The sequence below is a fragment of the Gambusia affinis genome, linkage group LG09 (assembly GCF_019740435.1).
Source record: "Gambusia affinis linkage group LG09, SWU_Gaff_1.0, whole genome shotgun sequence".
Lineage (NCBI taxonomy): Eukaryota > Metazoa > Chordata > Actinopteri > Cyprinodontiformes > Poeciliidae > Gambusia > Gambusia affinis.
This window is the reverse complement of record NC_057876.1, coordinates 14,932,230-14,952,070: the sequence shown is the minus strand read 5'-3', so window position 1 is coordinate 14,952,070 and position 19,841 is coordinate 14,932,230. Positions and strand designations below refer to the sequence as shown.

Here is a 19,841-nt window from a genome sequence, read left to right as displayed (position 1 = left end):
TAAACTTTAGCAAACTTAAACATTACATTTTATGAACTTCTTTCCATAACGGCCTTCTTTCCTTAAAAACCAGCCTTGTAGAGACCACAGCTAATAGTTTTATTGTCATCCGATGTTCCCATTGGATGACAATAAGGCTATGAAACTCCTCTGTTTGTTCTCCGGAACACTAAGGCCTTCACAAAACAGCAGGATTTATACTGAAATTCAATTAAACACAAATGGCCTTTCTTTAGTAATAGCTGACTTATGAATCCAGTTGATTTTGCTGGGTGTCATTTAAGGGTAGCAAAGATAATGAGGAAATACAAATGGACACCACACTATTCAGACTTTTAAATGTAAAAAAATGTGAACATTTTTCTTCCACTTGACGAGTTTAAACAAATTTTCACTGGTATGTTACATAAAATCTCAAACTGCATTGTTTTTGTAATGTGGCATGGGGAAAAGTTCAAGGGGGGCCCTCCACCATTTTTGCTAAACAGCAGTACTTATACCTGTAGATGAGACACGAGGAGAACTTAAAAGCTGTAGTAAACAAATAACAACAGGAGAACAAGTAAACTATATCCCAGGAAACCGGCAGAGGGAGAAGCTGACTAGCTTTTAACTGCATGGGAGGTGATAGAATGAGACGAGGACCAAGGAAGGCTAATCAGTGGATTAGAATATAACACAGAGATGTAACTGGACACACAAAGATTCTAACAAAATAACTAATGACTAACAATAGGATATGAACTTAAACCAATGCACAAAAACACAGCAACTAAAAAACCGTTTACAAATCAAAGAAGCCCAGCACAAAAATAACGTGATGAAAGACCAGATCACACAGATCATGATGGTAACTAATCAATAAAGTGTCCAGCTAAAAACTCACTGCAGTCTTCTTCTCAGCTTCATCTTGTGAAAATGAAGTGTTTTTAATGTTCAGAGAATAAGATATCTGGTTAGTAAAGTAGTCAGTGTGTTATATGTTTTGAAATTTGTAACATAATGCTTTAATTGCAGTTATAGTAAAAAGTCCCTGAAATGGTTTTCAGAGACTGATGTACTACAGACTTGCCTCCCCATCACTTAAAGGTTGAAAACCGGCAAAAAATTTAAAATTAAAACGCAGCTTAATCATAGACAACTTTTTTTTACCCAAAATAACAATAAAATACTCAGAGCTTTGCGGTTTTGATGTTAATACATGAAGAATTTATGGGGTATTTTAATTAGTTTATGGCATGAATCTCCATATCACAACACTTACTAAGTACTTCATATAAATATCCTTGGGATAGATTAGCTACAGCTTCGTTTTTCATCTTGTTATTCCAGCTTCTTCTGCTGTTGCTGCTGCTGTTACTGCTGCTGCTGATCTATCCCCATGCCTGGAGCCGATCTCCTGCAGAGGAATCGACTCACCTGTTGCTCATCTGCTTATCAGGTCTGCTGAGTGAAAGAAGTCGTGCATGATCCTCAGTTCTTTGCCTGATGTCTTGCAGTGGCAGCAGTAAGAGGGTATTTTGGCTTGAAGCTATGTTATGTTACTTTAATGCTGCTACCAAGTGTTAACTTTTGGTTTCTGCAGAGTAGTTCTGCAATATTCAGTTTATCTCCTCTGATATATATGAGGTGCACATTGACTCACATGCTGACTTTACTGCTGCCTTTTGCTGTAAAAGGTCTAATTTATGTTAGGCTTGTTATGACCAAAGTTGCTTCTTTTGCTGAACTTAGAAAAGCAAAAGATTTAGTACGGATATAATCCATATGTGCAAATCATACTTTCAATCTGAAATGAACAAACTATGCTTCTCAGTTGCAAAATCTTTATTCGTTTTCTGCATGACCAAGAGAACAGCAAAACTCCAATAAGTTTAGACCTCTGATGTAAAGCTTACTGATGTTTTTCTTCAGTAGTATTCTAAATCTCTCCAGTATTAAATGTTTCAGTTCATCATCAAAAGAACTTTAAAAATTCACTCCTTGAACTGAAGCTTATTTTTAATGTTTGTTCTTATTTTGTTTATTTTTTATTTTAGTTTTTTTTGACTGTTGAAAAATCACCAGCCTTTCCAAAAGCCTAATTATAACTTTGTTCTCTTCCCTGGCAGAAGTGAATCTAACTCGCCTCACTCCTTCCATGGAGTCTGGCTCTTCCCAAAGGGCCTGAGCTGCTCAGGTTCAGTTACATTTATTAACAATCTGCTCGGTGTTTTGATTCATAGATTTTAAAACAGCATTGAGAAAATAAATATTTACTTCATTATAAATTTACTCTGGAGGGTAGTTGGTCCAAACATGTCTACATTTAGGGTTTTCAGATAGTTTCAAATTGTGTTTCAATGTCTCATGTGAAATTAAAATATAAAGGGACCTTCTTTTCCACAAACTACTGATACCTGCAGCAACAACTGAAAAGAGGTCACAAAGAGTGTTCAGATTTATGAAAATCAACAGCACAGTGGATAATTTTCACAAAGCAGTTTTCCTTAGAGATCCTTAAAATACTTCATTAAAGAGCACCTTTTTAATATAGCAGTTGAAAATCATTAGACTAATCCCTGTTCGGAAGTAAGATCAAAATATTGTCTGCAGAATTAAAATTTCATGCACACACTTGAGGGGTTAGTGGAGTGTGCCTAAATCAGGCCTGATGTGCACTGGTTCTGCTTTTTTTATATTGAATGTTTTAATTGGCAGGTATGGTACTTCTGTTTGTGTGAACTTGGAGTCGTAGTTTTCGTACTGTGAATATGTTTTCCTGCTTAAAGAAAGTCCAAGTCTTTAAAATATTCTATCAAATGTTAAATCCTGCATTGACAAATTCTCCACTGCATTGATTTACAATTAAAGGAAGCTATATTGTGAAATGAAAATCTGAGGCGTAATTATTAGCACTTTGACATCAGTAATAAGATGTTTTCATTTATTTTCTGTGGATGTTACAGTTTTCTCAGACTACTCCAGTTTCACAGTGTAGTGTAAAAACAATCGTTAGTGCTGGAAGTGAGTAAGAGAGCTGACTGGGGGCTATAGTTTTGTGTTGCAATGTAATGCAGCAGCATGTTTTCACTTAGAGTATACAGTTAACCAGAAAAGAACATTACATTTTTTCTTAACCTGAGATGTTGACACTGTCTAGTTTTAGACATTTACTTTGGATGTGAAAGCCAGAATCACAGTTTGATGCAGGTAACCACGACTTGTGTTTCTATCTTTACTCATCACTGTTTCACAAAATTAAAAAAAGGCATCTATTTATAGAGTGTGAGGTTTTTCTCCCAACTGTGGTTTGAGTGTTGTGTTTAATTGATTTAAGAATTTTAATGTTTTTACATTGTTTATATATTGCTCTAGGATTGCAATAGCTTTTCCTCAGTTCAACATTTTGTGTTTCATAATTATGGATAGTGTAGTTTGCCATTTTCTAGTGTTAGTGTGGACTGTTGTTTTAGATCTTGCCACTTTATTTTCAACTTTTGCAAAGCACTTTGTTCTAATGTGAGTGACTGAGTGGCAAACTGTGAGTTCTTGACTTTTGATCAATTATGTAAAATGCAAATGCTTTAAATATTGAGCCTATCCCTAATTCAAAACGCATACTTGTGCAGTATCCACTAGAAACATACTTGTGTTCAGCATCAGCCAAAGAAATCTTAAATCACGCATGTGAACAATAAATTTTTTATCTTATTTTACTGATTGCTTGGTATTTTTATGTTGTAAAATCAGATTGTTTTCTTTACAACATAAAGAATTAAGAAGTTAAAAGTAGATCAGTATGAATAAAATACTTGTTTTAATCTTTCTAATTTCATTCGGTCTAGCTGCTTCATTGCTTTTTAATTTTTATAGGTTCTTAATGCAAAAACACAAACATAATAAATGATACTCATAATCTATCATCTGTTAGAGAAGAATTTGTGTAAAGAACTGTGCCGTTTGGTTGAGCAGTTTCAGACCTCCCATTTGAGCGTTGAAAATTATGGAATGTGGAAAAGCAGTGATTAGACAATAAATTTACATCTAAACAGTTTGTTTTCCTTCTTACAGAAGAATACATATTTGGCTTGTAAGCTAAATTACTCAGTAAGTGTAGCATTTATTTTAATACATGTAGGAAGCTCTCTTTTGCAGAATAGTGCTCAGACTTCAGGGAGTTTTGTGAATGATTTTCTTCCCATATGTAATCACAAATGAAAACAGGTGTTGCGAGTGGCTGCGTCCGGTGCATAAACATAATAGCGGATCAAAGAGCTGGGTCAGGACTGGTTATTGTCTGTGTGTGGGTGCAGGAAGTCTCCATCATGACTAATGGGTCTGTGTCTCTAATTAGAGGACCATACGTGCACACTAACATGCACAGACACACACACATAAAATGGATGATATTCAAGCTAGGGATTATCTTGGTGTTTAATTCTAATAGGAACAACTTTAAAAGGTGTTTAGTTTTGCCTGCACCTTTAAGAAGTACTGCTTTGTGAAGTGCAACACTCATGTTAAATATAAAGGGATTTTTTTTTTTTTTAAATGGCTGACTTCAGTGTTTTGACTGGAGCTAGTGAGTTAAACAGTTGTCAGATTGAGAGTGTGGTCAGAAGAAGATATTTTTGTCTTATTGCATCCACCAAAACAAGTGGGCTGCAGTCCTGGTAAACAGAGCACACCTTTTACTCTTAACATTTAAAGACACATTTTAGAATATATATATTTTTATCACGTCTAAAAAGTATATAGACTATAGAAAGAAAGATACATAGTGAGGTAGGGATTGTCAGAATTATACAAAACATTTTTAAAAAGTGGACTGAAGAAAAACAATACCCTGCTAAATCTATTTTATGTGCATTTGAGTTGATGACATCACATGTTGCACAATAATTTGGCACATGTCACAGCATTAAGAAATATTTTGCCAGAAGAGTGAAAAATCTCAACGTGAAATTTGATGCATCCTCATTCTTTAAATCCACAACATCCAGACAGTAAGCTTATACTGTTGTAGCTAATGGATAATGGTCCTGTATGCAATTCCACTCCCAAAGGTAATTCTGCCCATGGCCCCAATGTTCTTTTGGGTGGATCTGTGCATAGAAGATTGTTTTGGAAAGTTGATTAAATAATGTAGAATAAAAAAAAGCAGAAACCTGCGCATTACATGTCCAATCAGTGACTAACTATATCTAGATTGAGTTGAAGCTTATATAAAAATCTGATTTGAAGTTGTTTTTTTAAAGCACATCGTCCAAAGAAAAGGTCGCTGTTAGATTATTATAATTATTTCTTGTCTCTCGTCTCATTCTGTCATAGTTGATCAGTTAGCTGTGTTTCATTATAGATAACCAATGTCGGTAAGTTCTATTTTACTCTGTAGTTTAATTATAGTTGTATGTGTTGGCTGTCTCCACTTGTTTGGTAATATTTGTTTGCGTTTCACTTGCTCCTCATCTTCCATTTTGTAAAAGGTCGGGCTTCCTGCGCGCGCGCTCTCTCTAATTAGTGCGCGCGGACCTCTGAGTGAAGGTGGAGGTTTTCGCCCCTCGCTGCCGCGCGTCTCAGCGGCAACTTGTTCAATGGAAACTTTGAAAAACACGGGAAATATGTGCCACTTTGCAAAAATACTTTAGAGTAAATGGTGCTGCCGAACTCTCTCGATGTCTGACAGGGGGGAGGAAAGCGACGGCGTCGGGAGAGCACATCTGTCGGAGTCTCCCTCGCCGCCTCTCTCTGTCAGTCTTCCCCGAGGATCTCCTTCCACTTCGCGGCCCTTGGACTTCTTCTCCTCAGCCTCTCCATTGCTTAGGGAATCGGACCCGCCTTTTCTCACCTCCTCAGAGTGTCTGCACCCGTCTCCAGGGACCCGGGAACTCGGGGGCTCCCTGCATTTCACCCCGCCAAAGTTCCGCCAGCGTGCCGTGGACTCCGGGTGTACCTCTCGCTCGCGGCCGGATGTGCGGATAGATGTCGGACATGAACAGCACGATGACCCGCTTCCCATATGGAAGGGACGCGGCGCGGAGAGCACTGAGCGGCTTCAGCACCGTGGACAGAGGCTCTACAGGGCTCCGGAGCTCTCTGAGTACGGGAACCACTTCTCTGCTGAGCACATAGAGACCGAGTTCAGCTCAGACAGCCGGCAATCGTGAGTCCTGACAGTTTTATTTCTCAGTTTTAATGTAGTATTTTCGAGGCCTTGCGTAAAGTATGCAGTAATGAACTTTGTGTATATTGGACAATTGCAATTTCAAGGCAAACTCTGCATTGTGGGAATTTAATCACCGGCGTCAAATCCCTCTTCTCAACAGGTACAGGTCAGGTTTGGTGTGTTTAGGATCTCCGCTGACCCAGTTGCATGAAGCATGTGAGAAGAAATGCTTTAAACTCACTTCTACCTTTTAATGTGCCTCACATCAAGTGGGGGAAGAGAGGCTTTTTTTCTGTAGAAGCATCAACCTGGTTGACTAGCAATAGCTTGAGATAAATACTGTAATTGCCAGCCTCTTTTTGTGTCTCTTTGCTCTTTCAGACTCACAGTTTATTAACAGTGTTTCGCCTGTGTTATACCTGAAGAGACTACAATGCAATGCAGTCAGATACGTGTTTTTTTTTTAACCAGTGACTATTATTACTGTCCTGCAATCAAACCAAGAGTTTCTACTTTTACAATCCATTTTCACTGCTTAACTATGAGATAAAGGCTCAACATTTTCAGCTTACAGCCACTGCTCCAGTGTGGAAGTGCTCCACAGAGATAGGAACATGCACAATGGCACGTAATGAAAATTTAGCAGCTTATATCCATGACTATCAGAAGTTGGCAATGGCAGGCCTCTAATATTGGCTCTTTGATCCTCCCTGGTCTGTCTCTTTGATACTCCAGTGTTCAGCTTTAAAGGTCTGTTATGGGGAAAGAAGCATGTTGAGTTTTACTAATGCCTGTCACCAGAATGTTAGTGTTCTCCAAAACTGCATGTCTGCATGTCTTTGTCAGCATTACAATATAGTGAAAACTGCCTTAGAAAGTCTGTATTTACATGCATATGTAAATTAGACAAATTGATAGCTGTGCTTAATCGCTATGCTCATCTGAGTTGAAAAATTAATTTTCACACTTTTTCAGTGGTCTCCTTGCATTCGACTCGAAACCAAATTCATCTCTTCTCTTTTTTATGTCCTGTTAAAATGTAAATGATCTGGTATAAATGATTGCATGCACTGATAATAAATGACCCAGCGCTCACACCTTAGAGAGATCAGCTTTGAAAAGAAGCACACTCTGAGCAATTAAGATCAGATTGTAGAGTTTTGTTTGGTAGATATAATTAAACAGGTGAAAAAAGGTGTAGTGGAAGTCATGCATGAATAAGAATATTAAGGCAAAAGATAGTCAATAGAGATTTTTCCTTTATATTGGAACATAAAAGACAATGGGATTCCTTTAACCTCAACAAATAGTTTCAGTTTAATTATACTTTCTTGTATAGTTTCTGAATCATAAACTTAAGTTTTTTTTAAAATGGCCCCAGTTTCCTGAGTGATGGGCATTGGTTTTCTAAGATTATTGCTAATATCTGTCCCTCTTGGCAATGTGTTTCTTCTAGCAATTTGCTGAAGGCCTCTGCTACATTTTGAACTAAACAATTATATGACATATTATAGTAATGTCTGATGTTCATTTTATTACTTGTGGTGACAGGGCAAGTGGGCTTAGTTGCTCACTGGTTTTATGTTTTGGATTAAACATTGACATGAACTCACGTCGTTGGTTTTTCATCTAAAGTTTTAGGGGCCTAATTTGTAGAAGTAGTGAAGACCAAAGGCTGTTTTTAAATGGTGCTCTCATACTTTTGCATAAATGTTGCTTTTTAGAGGGAGAATCATCCCCAGAACAATGTTCTGTCGAATTTAAGAGTCATTATTTATCTTCAGCAGAGGAGTGTAATGAAAAGGATGGATGTTTTCAGTGCAGGACTCAATAGCTTGGAGTTTTTCTTCAATTTGTCGAGTGTTACATTTATTTTCAATATATGTAAAATTTCCTCTGCATTTCCATACAACCTGTCTGTGATTTTGGACAAACTGTCAGAAACAGTCATTTAGCATGATCACCAAATCCTACCTGAAGGAAATGGGATTATGTGAGTATCATTAAAATTTGTTTTATGCCCAGTCAGGCAAATATAGGAAATTTAAATGAACCTGATTGGTAAATCCATTTTCAATTCTCAAACAATGAACTAATTTGCTTAATGATTTGGAAATTACCTCAGCTAAGTAAATAATGGCATGGGTAATTGTCTAATATTGTGGTTTGTAAGTGTCCAGTATCCCTTTTGTCAAAGTTTTGCATTACATGTAAGGCTGAACAGTATATTGTGCATTGTTATCGCATACAATAACAGTATATGCAATATTCAGACTGCAAGTCTGTTTAGAGTGCAGTAATTGTTGAATAATATGTCCAATTTATCCTAATCCCCCCAGAATAAATCAAGCCAAATGAGAGCAGTGTCTTGTTTTTATGTTATACTTATATTTGTACATTTTGTACAAAATTTAATAAAACTTTAAAAGTTGCTTTAAGCCAGCATTCTAGATCAACTTCTGCACACCACTGGTTCTCTGGTTTGTTTAGTTCAATATGATCCTCTTTCACATAAACTCACTTGTTTTAAACTGGTGTACAAGAATAATCATAGAATGGTGCATGAATGTTATGCATCTTGTCAACAGTTAGGCATAAAATAAATTTTAGAATAATTTGATAATGTGTGGTGTTATGTGCTTTATTATAAAAATCACTTGGGGCTCCTTTTTCCTGTGCCAGATAATCTGTCCACTTTTTTCCAGAATGATAAAAATGATCCAATTTTAAATGCATCCTCGTGCAAAGTGTGCATGTACTCATACCTTATCATAAGTAAGTAATGTAAGCAATCTTTTCCTTCTATGGCAATTTGTTTTTTTGTCCCCAAGGCACACAGACAGAATCTCTCTATTGTGTGAGTTTCCTCTTGTCCACATTGCTGTAATTCAACTCTGCAATGATGCAAAAACATTCTATTTCTAGACCAAATCACAGGCAATCAAAGATGGATGGAGAAAGAGATTAAAAGAGATGGGAAAAGGCAATTTATTACTTGACTATAAGGTTATCCAAATGGGCTGGAAGGCAGACTGTTCTTCTGTTTTTCAGAAATCTTCTAAATGCTTTGAAATGCATGAGGTTTTGGAGATGGTGTGAAGCTGCTAACATCAACTATAGAGTGTAACTCAAAAGCAATACACAAATGCTGATTGCCATAGGGCTAATAACTTACATTGCATGTTGCAGATAATGCATGCTGTGTTGACATTATGCATGGATAGTCTGACACCTTAACTGTATGAGGAATGAAGAATAAAGATTTCCTTCTTATAGTGATTGGCGTCCCGAGATGTTGATGGTGTAAATGAAAAATTAAAACATTGCTGACCTTTAATATGGTTTAGTCACACACATTCGAGCACACGCATACACACCCTCTCTAAACCATGTGCATGGGAGTTGGCATAGGGAGCTGTCTTCATTTTCTCAGCTCCACATCCACAAAACCCCCAGGTGAATACATCTAGCATGAACGGGTTTCCATTTTCGCCTTCTGCTTTCTGCTCACCCACACACACGCACACACACGCACAGACAGTCAAAAGGGAATTAAAACTAACTGAAATTACAAGCTTGTAATTTAGCAGCAACACTTGTTTTCAAACTGGACCTTTAGGAAGTTGTGTAAATATTAATATCAATAATATTGGAATTATGTCACAAGCGTTTGTGGGGAAACAATAAACTTTAAAAGTGTAGCTTTATAATCATTCATGTTCATAAGTTCTGTGGGTTATTTTGCTTTTACTGTCTAATTGTTTTGATTTCTTCTGTTAATGGCTGAATGACAAAGCAAGACATTGTAGGAAAGAAGTTTTTTGTTTTTTTTCACTCTTTGATGATGGTTAAATCCCAGTTCAGTGAACAGTGTGTTTGAAATATCACTGGATCACGCAGGTATTTTGCCATGTCAAAAGATATTGAGCAACAAAAATTGTTCTTGTCATGCCAGTTAAAGCTCAGAGTTTTAACTGGGGGCTTCGACCTTTTTAGATTTGGTAACAGTTTGTTGCTTTAGTCGGGATTGGACTTTTCTCTGAGATCTGGATAGAAATCTGTGTTAAACACGGCTATCATCATAATCCACACACAAAAAAAATACTCAATTTTGTGTTGATGTATCAGTTCAACGTAACTGATTATACTTCCCTGACTCTTACAGCTAAATCACAAAATTTTCTGATATGTTAAACACATCCTCTCTTCCTTCATTACACTAAGTATTACTTTTACTGATTTCTGTTTTCTGTCTTTTTCTTGCTCCCAGAGTGGAAGCCATGCATCGCCGGCACACCACACTGAGGGAAAAGGGGCGTCGCCAGGCTGTGCGGGGTCCTGCCTACATGTTTAATGAGCGCGGCTCTGCTCTCACTGCAGAAGAGGAACGTTTTCTGGATGCTGCAGAGTATGGCAACATTCCTGTGGTGCGCAAAATGCTAGAAGAGTCCAAAACACTGAACTTTAACTCTGTGGACTATATGGGCCAGAATGCTCTACAACTGGCAGTGGGCAATGAACACCTGGAAGTGACGGAGCTGCTGCTGAAAAAAGATGGCCTGGCTCGGATTGGGGACGGCCTGCTTCTGGCCATCTCCAAAGGCTATGTCAGAATAGTCGAGGCCATTCTCGGTCACCCCGCTTTTGGTGGAGGTCTCCGTCTGGCTTTGAGCCCTCTGGAGCAAGAGATGCGAGATGATGACTTTTATGCATACGACGAGGACGGAACACGTTTTTCCCATGACATCACACCCATCATTCTGGCAGCTCATTGCCAGGAGTATGAGATTGTTCACATCCTTTTGACGAAGGGGGCCCGTATAGAAAGGCCTCACGACTACTTTTGTAAATGTTCCGAATGTGTGGAGAAGCAGAAGAAGGACTCATTCAGTCACTCACGCTCAAGGATGAATGCGTACAAGGGCCTGGCCAGTGCAGCCTACCTGTCGCTCAGCAGCGAGGACCCTGTGCTCACAGCCCTTGAGCTCAGCAACGAACTAGCAAGGCTCGCCAACATTGAAACGGAGTTTAAGGTGAGGCGGCTAATGTGTTTATATCCTTCCTTATTTTAACTACTTTGCAAAGATATGAAGCTTCTCTTTAGAACATACAGTACCTAAAACTTTTGCACATATTTTCAGGTTGCAACCACAACATGGGAATTATTTGAAAAAAATTGTATGTAATCACAGAAAAACTTTCAGTACGATTGCATGTTATTGTATTGTAGGGTTTGACTTCCGACTGCAAAAATAGCATCTAATTTTTTACATTTTTTTTCTATCCATTTTTTTTTACAATATCCCTTAAGCTTGGTCAGAATACATGCAGGGCACTTGTGAACATCACTTTTCAAGTATCTCCTCAGATTAACAATTAGATTTAGACCTTTTTAACACATGAATATGCTTTGATTTTAACCATCCCACTGTAGCTGCATGATTAGGGTTATTGTCCCACTGGCAAGCCTCTAAAAAGTTAAATTTTATTCTGATCTGATCAGAGGATCTTCTTTAACCTGCTTGCTGTGCCCCTTATCTGGCTTGTTTCAAACTGCAGATTGACATTTGTACCTCATCCTTGTAGAAATTGACACTGACACATACTCCCTTATCAGAGTTGTGGCTTTCATGTAGGAGAATGTGCCGGATCTCATTTTACTGTAAAAAAGAGCTGAATGCAAATGCATGGCCCACTTGACAGAATTTTGAGGTCTGTCTAAACAGATTTTAATTTTAAATGGATATTCAGAGTGCTTTGCTTACTGTAGGTTATGGACATAAACCAGTTTTCAAGTCACTTTCATCCAGACTGATCAACAGCTTCATACTTTGGGCCGTCAGAACTGCTTACACTCACAGTCGCATACAAACAGACTTGCATAACACGCCTAAGCAATACCCAAAAATCGACTTCATCCCATCTCCTCTCAGACATTTTAACCATTTTTAGGGAAGTAACAAATTTATTTTAAATCTGTCATTCCTTTATCTTCTTGCTTTATGTCATTTTTTTGTTTTTTTTAATGAGCTCTTATTTTGGCAGTGCAGGGTTGGCTCAGTGGGAGCTCTCAATTTCGCTGCACCTCTGGGTATAATAAAGATTATTCTATTCTTTCATTGCTTTTATAAATGTTTTAATACTCATACTGGCAAACACTTGAATTTCATAATTGCACAAATGAAATAGGGAAAACACTAGAAATCAGAATGGCATGTTTCTCTGTATTTTTGTAGCATTATATACTGTACATAAATTACAGTTTTAGTTGAGGAACTATGTAGTGCTGAAGCAAAGATCTCTACACCACACTCAGTCTCAGTCTCTTATTCAACCTCCTGCAATCATCAGTCTCTCATCTTCAAACAATTTTTAAGGCCCTTCTTTCTTTGTAGAACTACTTATTTCCAATTCAGTATCTTTTCTCGGGTGAAACAAAACTCGTATATTGGAATGTTAACTCTTTGTAAAACTTTAAACATTAAAAATTGTCTCGATGTGTGTGTTATATTTTTACCATCATTGCTTGTGTGCTAGAGCCAAACTGCTCAAGTTTTTGAAAATGTTTCAGTAGCATCTCAAAAATAAATAGGATTTTAAAGAAAACGAAATAAATTCTAAAACCATTTTCTGCTTTCATCTCTCCAGGAGAAAGCTCATCGGTCTAAGCTGGGGGCAGAACATGTAAGCTATAAAGCAGCTGGGCCCATTTTAAGCCAGAGCTTGAGTTACAGAGGTGCCTGAATCCATCCTGAGCCTGATACTTTGACACATATTTTTACCTGACCCAGATAAGCAAGCATTGACATAAAAGCCACCTGGCAAATGAAATATACTCCTGGATAAAAGCTAGGTATATACTTTCTAAAAAAATACCTTCTAGATAATTACATATAACCACTATGGTGATTGCAATTGTTTTGATTGTTATTCTACTACAATGACTTTGAGAAAGGCAAAAACAGAAATTTTCATCAGTCAAAAATGCTATTTTGTGCATTTTTAGTGAAATCATTGCTTATGTAAGCTTCCTTTCTATAAGGTTTACCATTCCTAACCTTGTTATTACAGACATAATTTTTGCTAATAAATGTGTTATTTTCCAAGCTTATATCACAGTCACAATTTCAAGACACTGATAAGTTGCAAAAAGGTGGACTTGATTGATTGGCCTCAGTCCACAAATAGGTTTTAGAAAACATGAACAGCAATCATCTAAATTACAAATAGTTAGACCAATATTAAGACTCATGTAATTAAAAGCACTCTTTGTGTTGCACCCATATCTTAGCTGAAATCAATATACAAATATGTGTTATGCTCATTCAATCAGATTGGATTTTAACAGTTTATTATTGTGATTTTTTTTTCAATCTCTACTTGTGTGAAGTTTAGTTCACCTATTTCTTTTTTTTTTTTTTTCCTGAAGTCTATTAATTTATGGATGTGCCTACCTGTCAGTTCTCACCACTTTCTGACCACATTTGTGTTTGATATGCTGCCTTTCTGCTTGTCATTCCGTTTCCCATCTCCCAACAAATTAATGAGAGGGGCTCACCTGAGGGACCAGGGTTGTGTTAGGACTTATCTGTCTCATTACCATCTCATTACCATCCCCATGTCTTCTCTCTTTATTTATCTCCCTGTCTCCCTTCACATTATCTCCTCATTGCTTTAAAGCATCAAATAATGTCTACTCGTTTTGCTAATGGCATTAGTCAATCAACTTTACATGGGCAAATTACATGTGACAAATAAACATTCATAAATAGTCTAATGAGAAACAGATTAAACTGAATGTGCATCTTTTAATGGGACTGCTAACAGAGAAATGTTTATGTCATCCTAAATCCCCCTTTAAACCAGATTAATATCAGTTTATAAAAATACAAAGTTTTTGCAACCAAAATTTCCACTTACTATTATTAGGTTTCTGGAATCAAAAGAGGTTGCAGGGCAAAGCTTCTCCCTGACATTGTGACAAATATAAACATATTCAATCCCCTCACAGATTTAAAGTAGAAAGTAATGTTTAAGTCTGATGATCGTGTTTCTTTCCTGGAAGTAATACTTACATTTTTGAGTGTCCCACTCCCAGCCAAAGTGATGATTTGAATCCAACTGAGAATCTGAGATGGGAGCTAAAGATTAGGATAATGAAAAGGAGACCTCCCACACTGCAAAAATATGAATCACCAAACATACCAAATATATTTCATGTTTCATTAACATGAAAAAACATTGTCAGCTCTTATGAGAAGTATTTAATTGCTGCAATTCCAATAAAACCTTTATTGAGAAAGGTATACTTAAACAGGGCTATGTGATTTTCATTAAAACATCAATAAAAACAAAAAAGTATACAGGACTGTTTTAAGATATTTTGAGAGATCTACATATTTTCTTATAAAAAAAAATCTTCTTGGTTAAATGAAAGTTATCATAACCCAATTCAGCCAGTGTTATGAATGATTTTGTACATTTAGGCTTAGAATTGCAGTAGGAGGAAGTGACACATTTCTTTGGTCTCTTAATATCTTCAACATAACAGTATTTTATTTAAATACTGCTATGCATTTAAACATAGCAGTATCTGCAAAGTATCTCTAAAAATATGTTCTTATGTTATTTTATTAAAATGAAAATAGAGGTAAAGTTTTTGTTTTACCTGTTCCCTTGAAACAAGTATGCTCGTTTGAAGTCTTTTGGCCATTTATTTTATGGAGCTTCTAACATTCTTTCAAATAAGTCTCAACTTAACCTCTCCATTTTCTGATTGTAAATGTTGTTTTTTGTGTTTGTTTGTATGTTTTTTTTTTTTATTGGCTGGTATTTTAAAAATACGTTGAATCTGCTGGCCAATGCTTTGTTGAGGTTTAGGGACAAAAGTTTGTTCTCTTTTGAGTATTTAGTATTCCTCTTGGTCAACAAATTAGCTAAGAGTTTTAGGCAGAAATAGGAAATATAACAAAAGCTAGTAAACTGAACATCCTTCCATTGTCTGCTGTTGCTTTTTCTTAAAGGGTCGCTGTGGGGCTTGTGGCTGTCTCCAGCAATCTTTGGGCGATAGGCAGATTTAACAAACACATGTGGGGAAATGTAGAATAATGAATTAAAATAACAGTCATGTTTTTGGACTGTGGGAGGAAGCCAGAGTACTCAGAGAGAACCCACACATATATGAGGAAATTATTTGAACTCCATACAGGAAGATGTGAGGCCGGGATTCAAACCCAGGGCGTCTGGTTGCATGGCAACAACTGCTACATCATTCAGCTTTAAACTGAACTGGTTCTCTGAAAATAACTAAGAAAAAATATAAATTTTGGTTGTTAGCCTTATGCTAATGTTTAGATTTTATATTAAAAATGTGATCGGAAATTATCTAAATAAATAAAATAAGTCCCTAAAATGAGCAGAGATCAGAAAAAGATATACTCTTTCCATGTTGGAAGCTGGTAATTGCACATCTAAAAAAGATGTGGTACCAGGTGCTCCAAATCTCTTTGGGTGTAGCAATCAAGCTATGCCATCAGCTCCAGTGTCATCTCAGAGCCACACAGATGCATAATCATAATCACAGCATACACATAACCAGCTGTCATATCTGAGATTTGAAGGACAGCTTGTGAACAGCAGCCTTTTATGATTTGCAAATCCTCCAAATTTACATCATCACAACCCAACAATATTCATTCCCCTTTGTTTGTTTCTTGGGTGGGTGAAACTTTGCTTCAGTTTGAGAAATCAGAGCTTTTCTCTAGTTCATAAATACTGAAAGCATTCACTGGCCTATTTCCAAGCAGACATGTTGATCTGAAGCAAGCTTGTAGTAATTGGCAGTAGATCTGTTTTAATTCGTGTGTGAATGGTTGTTGTCGGTTGAATTTGTTCAAAAAAAATAAAAGAACTTAATTTTAAATGAAAGTCGGCACCTATTCTTTGAAGACAAAATGTCTTTTGCATCAGATGTCTGATTTGCAACACAAAGTAAATGGCCGTCTTTCACTAATTTGTGAGAGCAGAACTGGAATTTTGGCATTGTGGGGTTTGCTGTAATAATTGTCTCCTTACTCTTGTGGTTCGACCTTTCGGTAGTAGCATGTTATTAGTTATCTTGTAGAAAATAAACCTAATTTTAGTTACTGTATCCTGTGAGGTCCATCTTAAAAAAGTCTAAAACTCAGATATTTTTATAGACTTGATCCATTGTGTGCTTTGCAGATTTCAATATGGCTGAGCTTCAAGAAATAACAAGCCTCTGTATACCTCTCAACAGTCTTCTCTGATGACTGGAAGCTCTGAGTTAATATCCTAAATATTGGGATAAGATAGAATAAGTGTGTGTCAAAAATCTCAGTAATGAAAAAAAGAACACAACTGCGAGAGAAATTACCAACTATTTTTCCTTTGGCAAAATATCTGACATAAAAAAAATGCTGAATTTTTTTGTTCTTAAATTACACATTAAATGGAGCTGTGAGTACAGCTACCGGCACCAGAACCTGCCACAGGGATTTGACATTTATCATCAAACATCTTGCTTTTCAAGACAGGCTATCAATTTTGCATTTCAGCCTCCAGACAAAGGTACCCACACTTTTTAAGAAAGTGCAGTGGGGAGGGAGTTATTTCATTTAAGCAGTTTTGATTTTCTGTTTTAATTCATTTAGCTGATTTTAATGTTAAAAGAACCAAGATGAAACACAAAGCTAATTATTGAATGAGTTTAATTCTCAGTAAAATTAGATGTTTGGTGTTCATATCCAGTTTTGTCTTGTTTATCTCTCTTGGGTTCCTCCCCATTTTGTCTGTTTCACACCACATCATTCAATTTTAATCTCATGAATCTTCTGTAATCTCATATCCTGTTAAAAAAAGACATGCGTCTGACATTGATATTGAATTTTTATACGCGTATCATCTGTTAGACTAGATTTTCCCACCTTGCCATGTAAATGTTGTTGCTTATCAATATATTGTTGCTACATGTAGCACCCTGCTGTCTTGTCTTGAGATTAAAATGGATTTTTTTCAGCAAGCTTTCTGAAAGAAACACAGACCAAACAGTGGTTACTAACAGATAGTCTAGATTATTTTCCTTTAATTGACAGACATTGATGAGTCATCTAACCGGCGTTATCAAACACACTTCTGTCTAGTTTTATTAATGAATCCAAGGAAAGTGCACACTGCTCCAGGAGCTAACATCACTGTTTTATATTCAGCACAAATGATACAAGTTATGCTTGGAAGAACACAGTCTTCACAGGGGTCACACACTGAAGGAATGCAAATGAAGTTCATGATCAGTAGGTGAGCACCATGCAGTTTAGATTTTTAAAAACCTGGCTGTGGAAAAAATTGGTCTAGAGAAATAAAATTTTACACACTTTTTGACCTTTCAATAGAATATGCATTTTTTTTTTAAAACTTTTACTGAAATTTCATGAATCCTTTGCTCTTGTAAAGCTTTGCAGGAAGTTCAACAGCATACAAAAGTTCAATCTGACCTTTGTACTTTCTTTGATTCTTTAAAAGTAATAGACAGACGAAAGGATGGACAAATGGAAAGGCAGACAGAGTTAGACGGGCATATCCAATAAATTTGAATATCACTAAAAAGCTAATTTATTTCTGCACTAAGGGAAACACACTATATAGATTAATTACACACAGAATTATGATTTCAATCCTTAATTTCTGTTAATGATTTATCGCTTCCAGTTAATGAAGACTGAGCATTTACTATTAGTGTATTACATCAGACAAAAGAAGGAAAATCTTTTTTACTATAGAAATGTAGACTTATTGAGGCTGGTAGTTTAAAAGGTATTTTTAACCTGACCAGCAACACTAATCAGAAAACATTTTCTAATTTTCTGAAATGTAGCTCTTCATATTGCGATGTTGGTGGAGATTTTAAGTCTTTTTTTATTTTTCTTTCTAATATGGTGTCTAAAAATGTACATAAACTCAAATATAGAACATCAAACATTGTTGTTTTTAAGTTATTTGGGAGTTTTTCTTTCTAAATCAGACTTTTGCTGAAGAAGACACCGTTAGTCTTTTTTTTTCTTCGTTTTCTGAAAAAGGTAATCTTGAAATAATTCATAAAGGTCAAGAAATGGCAGATGAACCCTTTTAATTATTTAACACATGAGTCATATTATAATTGCAAATAGCGGGGTTGTCATTTATCATGTCAAAAGTCAGGGAAGCTTTTTCAAGTATTAGTGGAAAAAGGTTCACGAACTTTAAAACAGTGTGAAGTATGAATGTCAGTTGAGAGAATAAAAACCAGAAATTTGTCTGAGGCGACATAAACACACACACACACACACCCGCACACAGCATGCTGTGTGTGTGTGGATCACAGTCTCACACACATTCAGTGATGTGTGTAATCACTCATCACGTACCAGTGTGACTTTTAACCCAAGATAATCTAAAAATCACAGTCATGTGACATTTTTTTTTCCCCTTATATACATTTTTGACATTGTATGAGTTTGTGTTGACATCATCTGCAAATTGTAGAAGTGCCTGGTCAGCAACTGTGACAGAACAAGCTAATTTTAGAAAGTTTGCTTTTGTCACTGAAGATAAAGTTTCACCAATTTAATAGGTAAAATAACTATTGATCGCATATAAGTTGTTAGGACAAATTCATAATAAACATATTCTGATACATTTATGCTACATCAATGCATTAAGCTGTGAAATTATCAGTTAAAATCCTGTGTGACATATAAGAAATGTACAGAATTTTCACAGCGTTGTAATTAATCCACATTTTAATTTATAACAAAATAATTGAATTAACTAATCTTATTCAGCATAGAGTATGTACATGAAAGGACTGAAGATGTTTAACCAACCCACAGTCATTTAGACCCCACAAGTTTATGCTTTGTGGGTGCGCTTTTACAAGTTTATTTTTGTGTGTGTAGTTTCTGAAACTGACAGTCTGACGGAAAAACTCCAGCTTCCTTACTGCATTTGCTACACTCCTCTTAAGCATTCCACTTAGAGGGTTTACAGAACTGAAAAATTAACATGACGGTTCATCTTTTGTCTATTTGGAAACAGTTGATGCAGGTTTCTATGACCAACATGCAATGTAAGAAAAAAGTCACCAACACAGACCCTGCTAGATGGTGGAACACAAAATCTGTTTCTCAAAATGAGGGGTACTAAAAACACTGCTAAATACCTGTTAAACTGCTTGCAGTAGTTTTTGACATTGTTTGTAATTCTGATATTATTAATGCCTCCCTCTCTTCTGCAGAATGACTATCGTAAGTTGTCCATGCAGTGCAAAGACTTTGTGGTGGGTGTACTGGACCTTTGTCGAGACACAGAAGAAGTTGAGGCCATTTTGAATGGAGATGTGGACCAATGCCCACCAAGTCCCTACAACCGGCCCTGCCTCAGTCGCGTCAAGCTGGCCATCAAATATGAAGTCAAAAAGGTACGAATAAAGTCAAAATGTTACAAACGGGAAATTGCTGAACCAGAAATATAGAGTGAAATATAACCAAGATTAAAACAAAGAACAAATGAAGTTTAGCTCTATTCTTGGTAACATGGCACTCAAAACAGATTAATTAATATGTTTGATATTACACAATGTTGTATATTAAATCACTGATTAGAAAAATATCAAAACTCTTCATATTGTGTTAGATCA

The 19,841-nt window shown here is 36.3% G+C and overlaps 1 protein-coding gene across 2 annotated transcripts in view; it reads left to right on the top strand.

Moving 5' to 3' along the window:
* The first annotated feature begins 5,526 nt into the window (after nt 1–5,526).
* trpc7b (transient receptor potential cation channel, subfamily C, member 7b) overlaps nt 5,527–19,841 on the top strand; it is a 61,458-nt gene continuing 47,143 nt past the window's right edge. For both annotated transcript variants that reach the window (XM_044126343.1, XM_044126344.1), the window contains exons 1-3: nt 5,527–6,145; nt 10,419–11,181; nt 19,440–19,622. In XM_044126343.1, the coding sequence (XP_043982278.1) occupies nt 5,658–6,145; nt 10,419–11,181; nt 19,440–19,622 (1,434 nt within the window). In that variant the 5' untranslated portion in view covers nt 5,527–5,657. The remainder of the gene's footprint in view (nt 6,146–10,418; nt 11,182–19,439; nt 19,623–19,841) is intronic.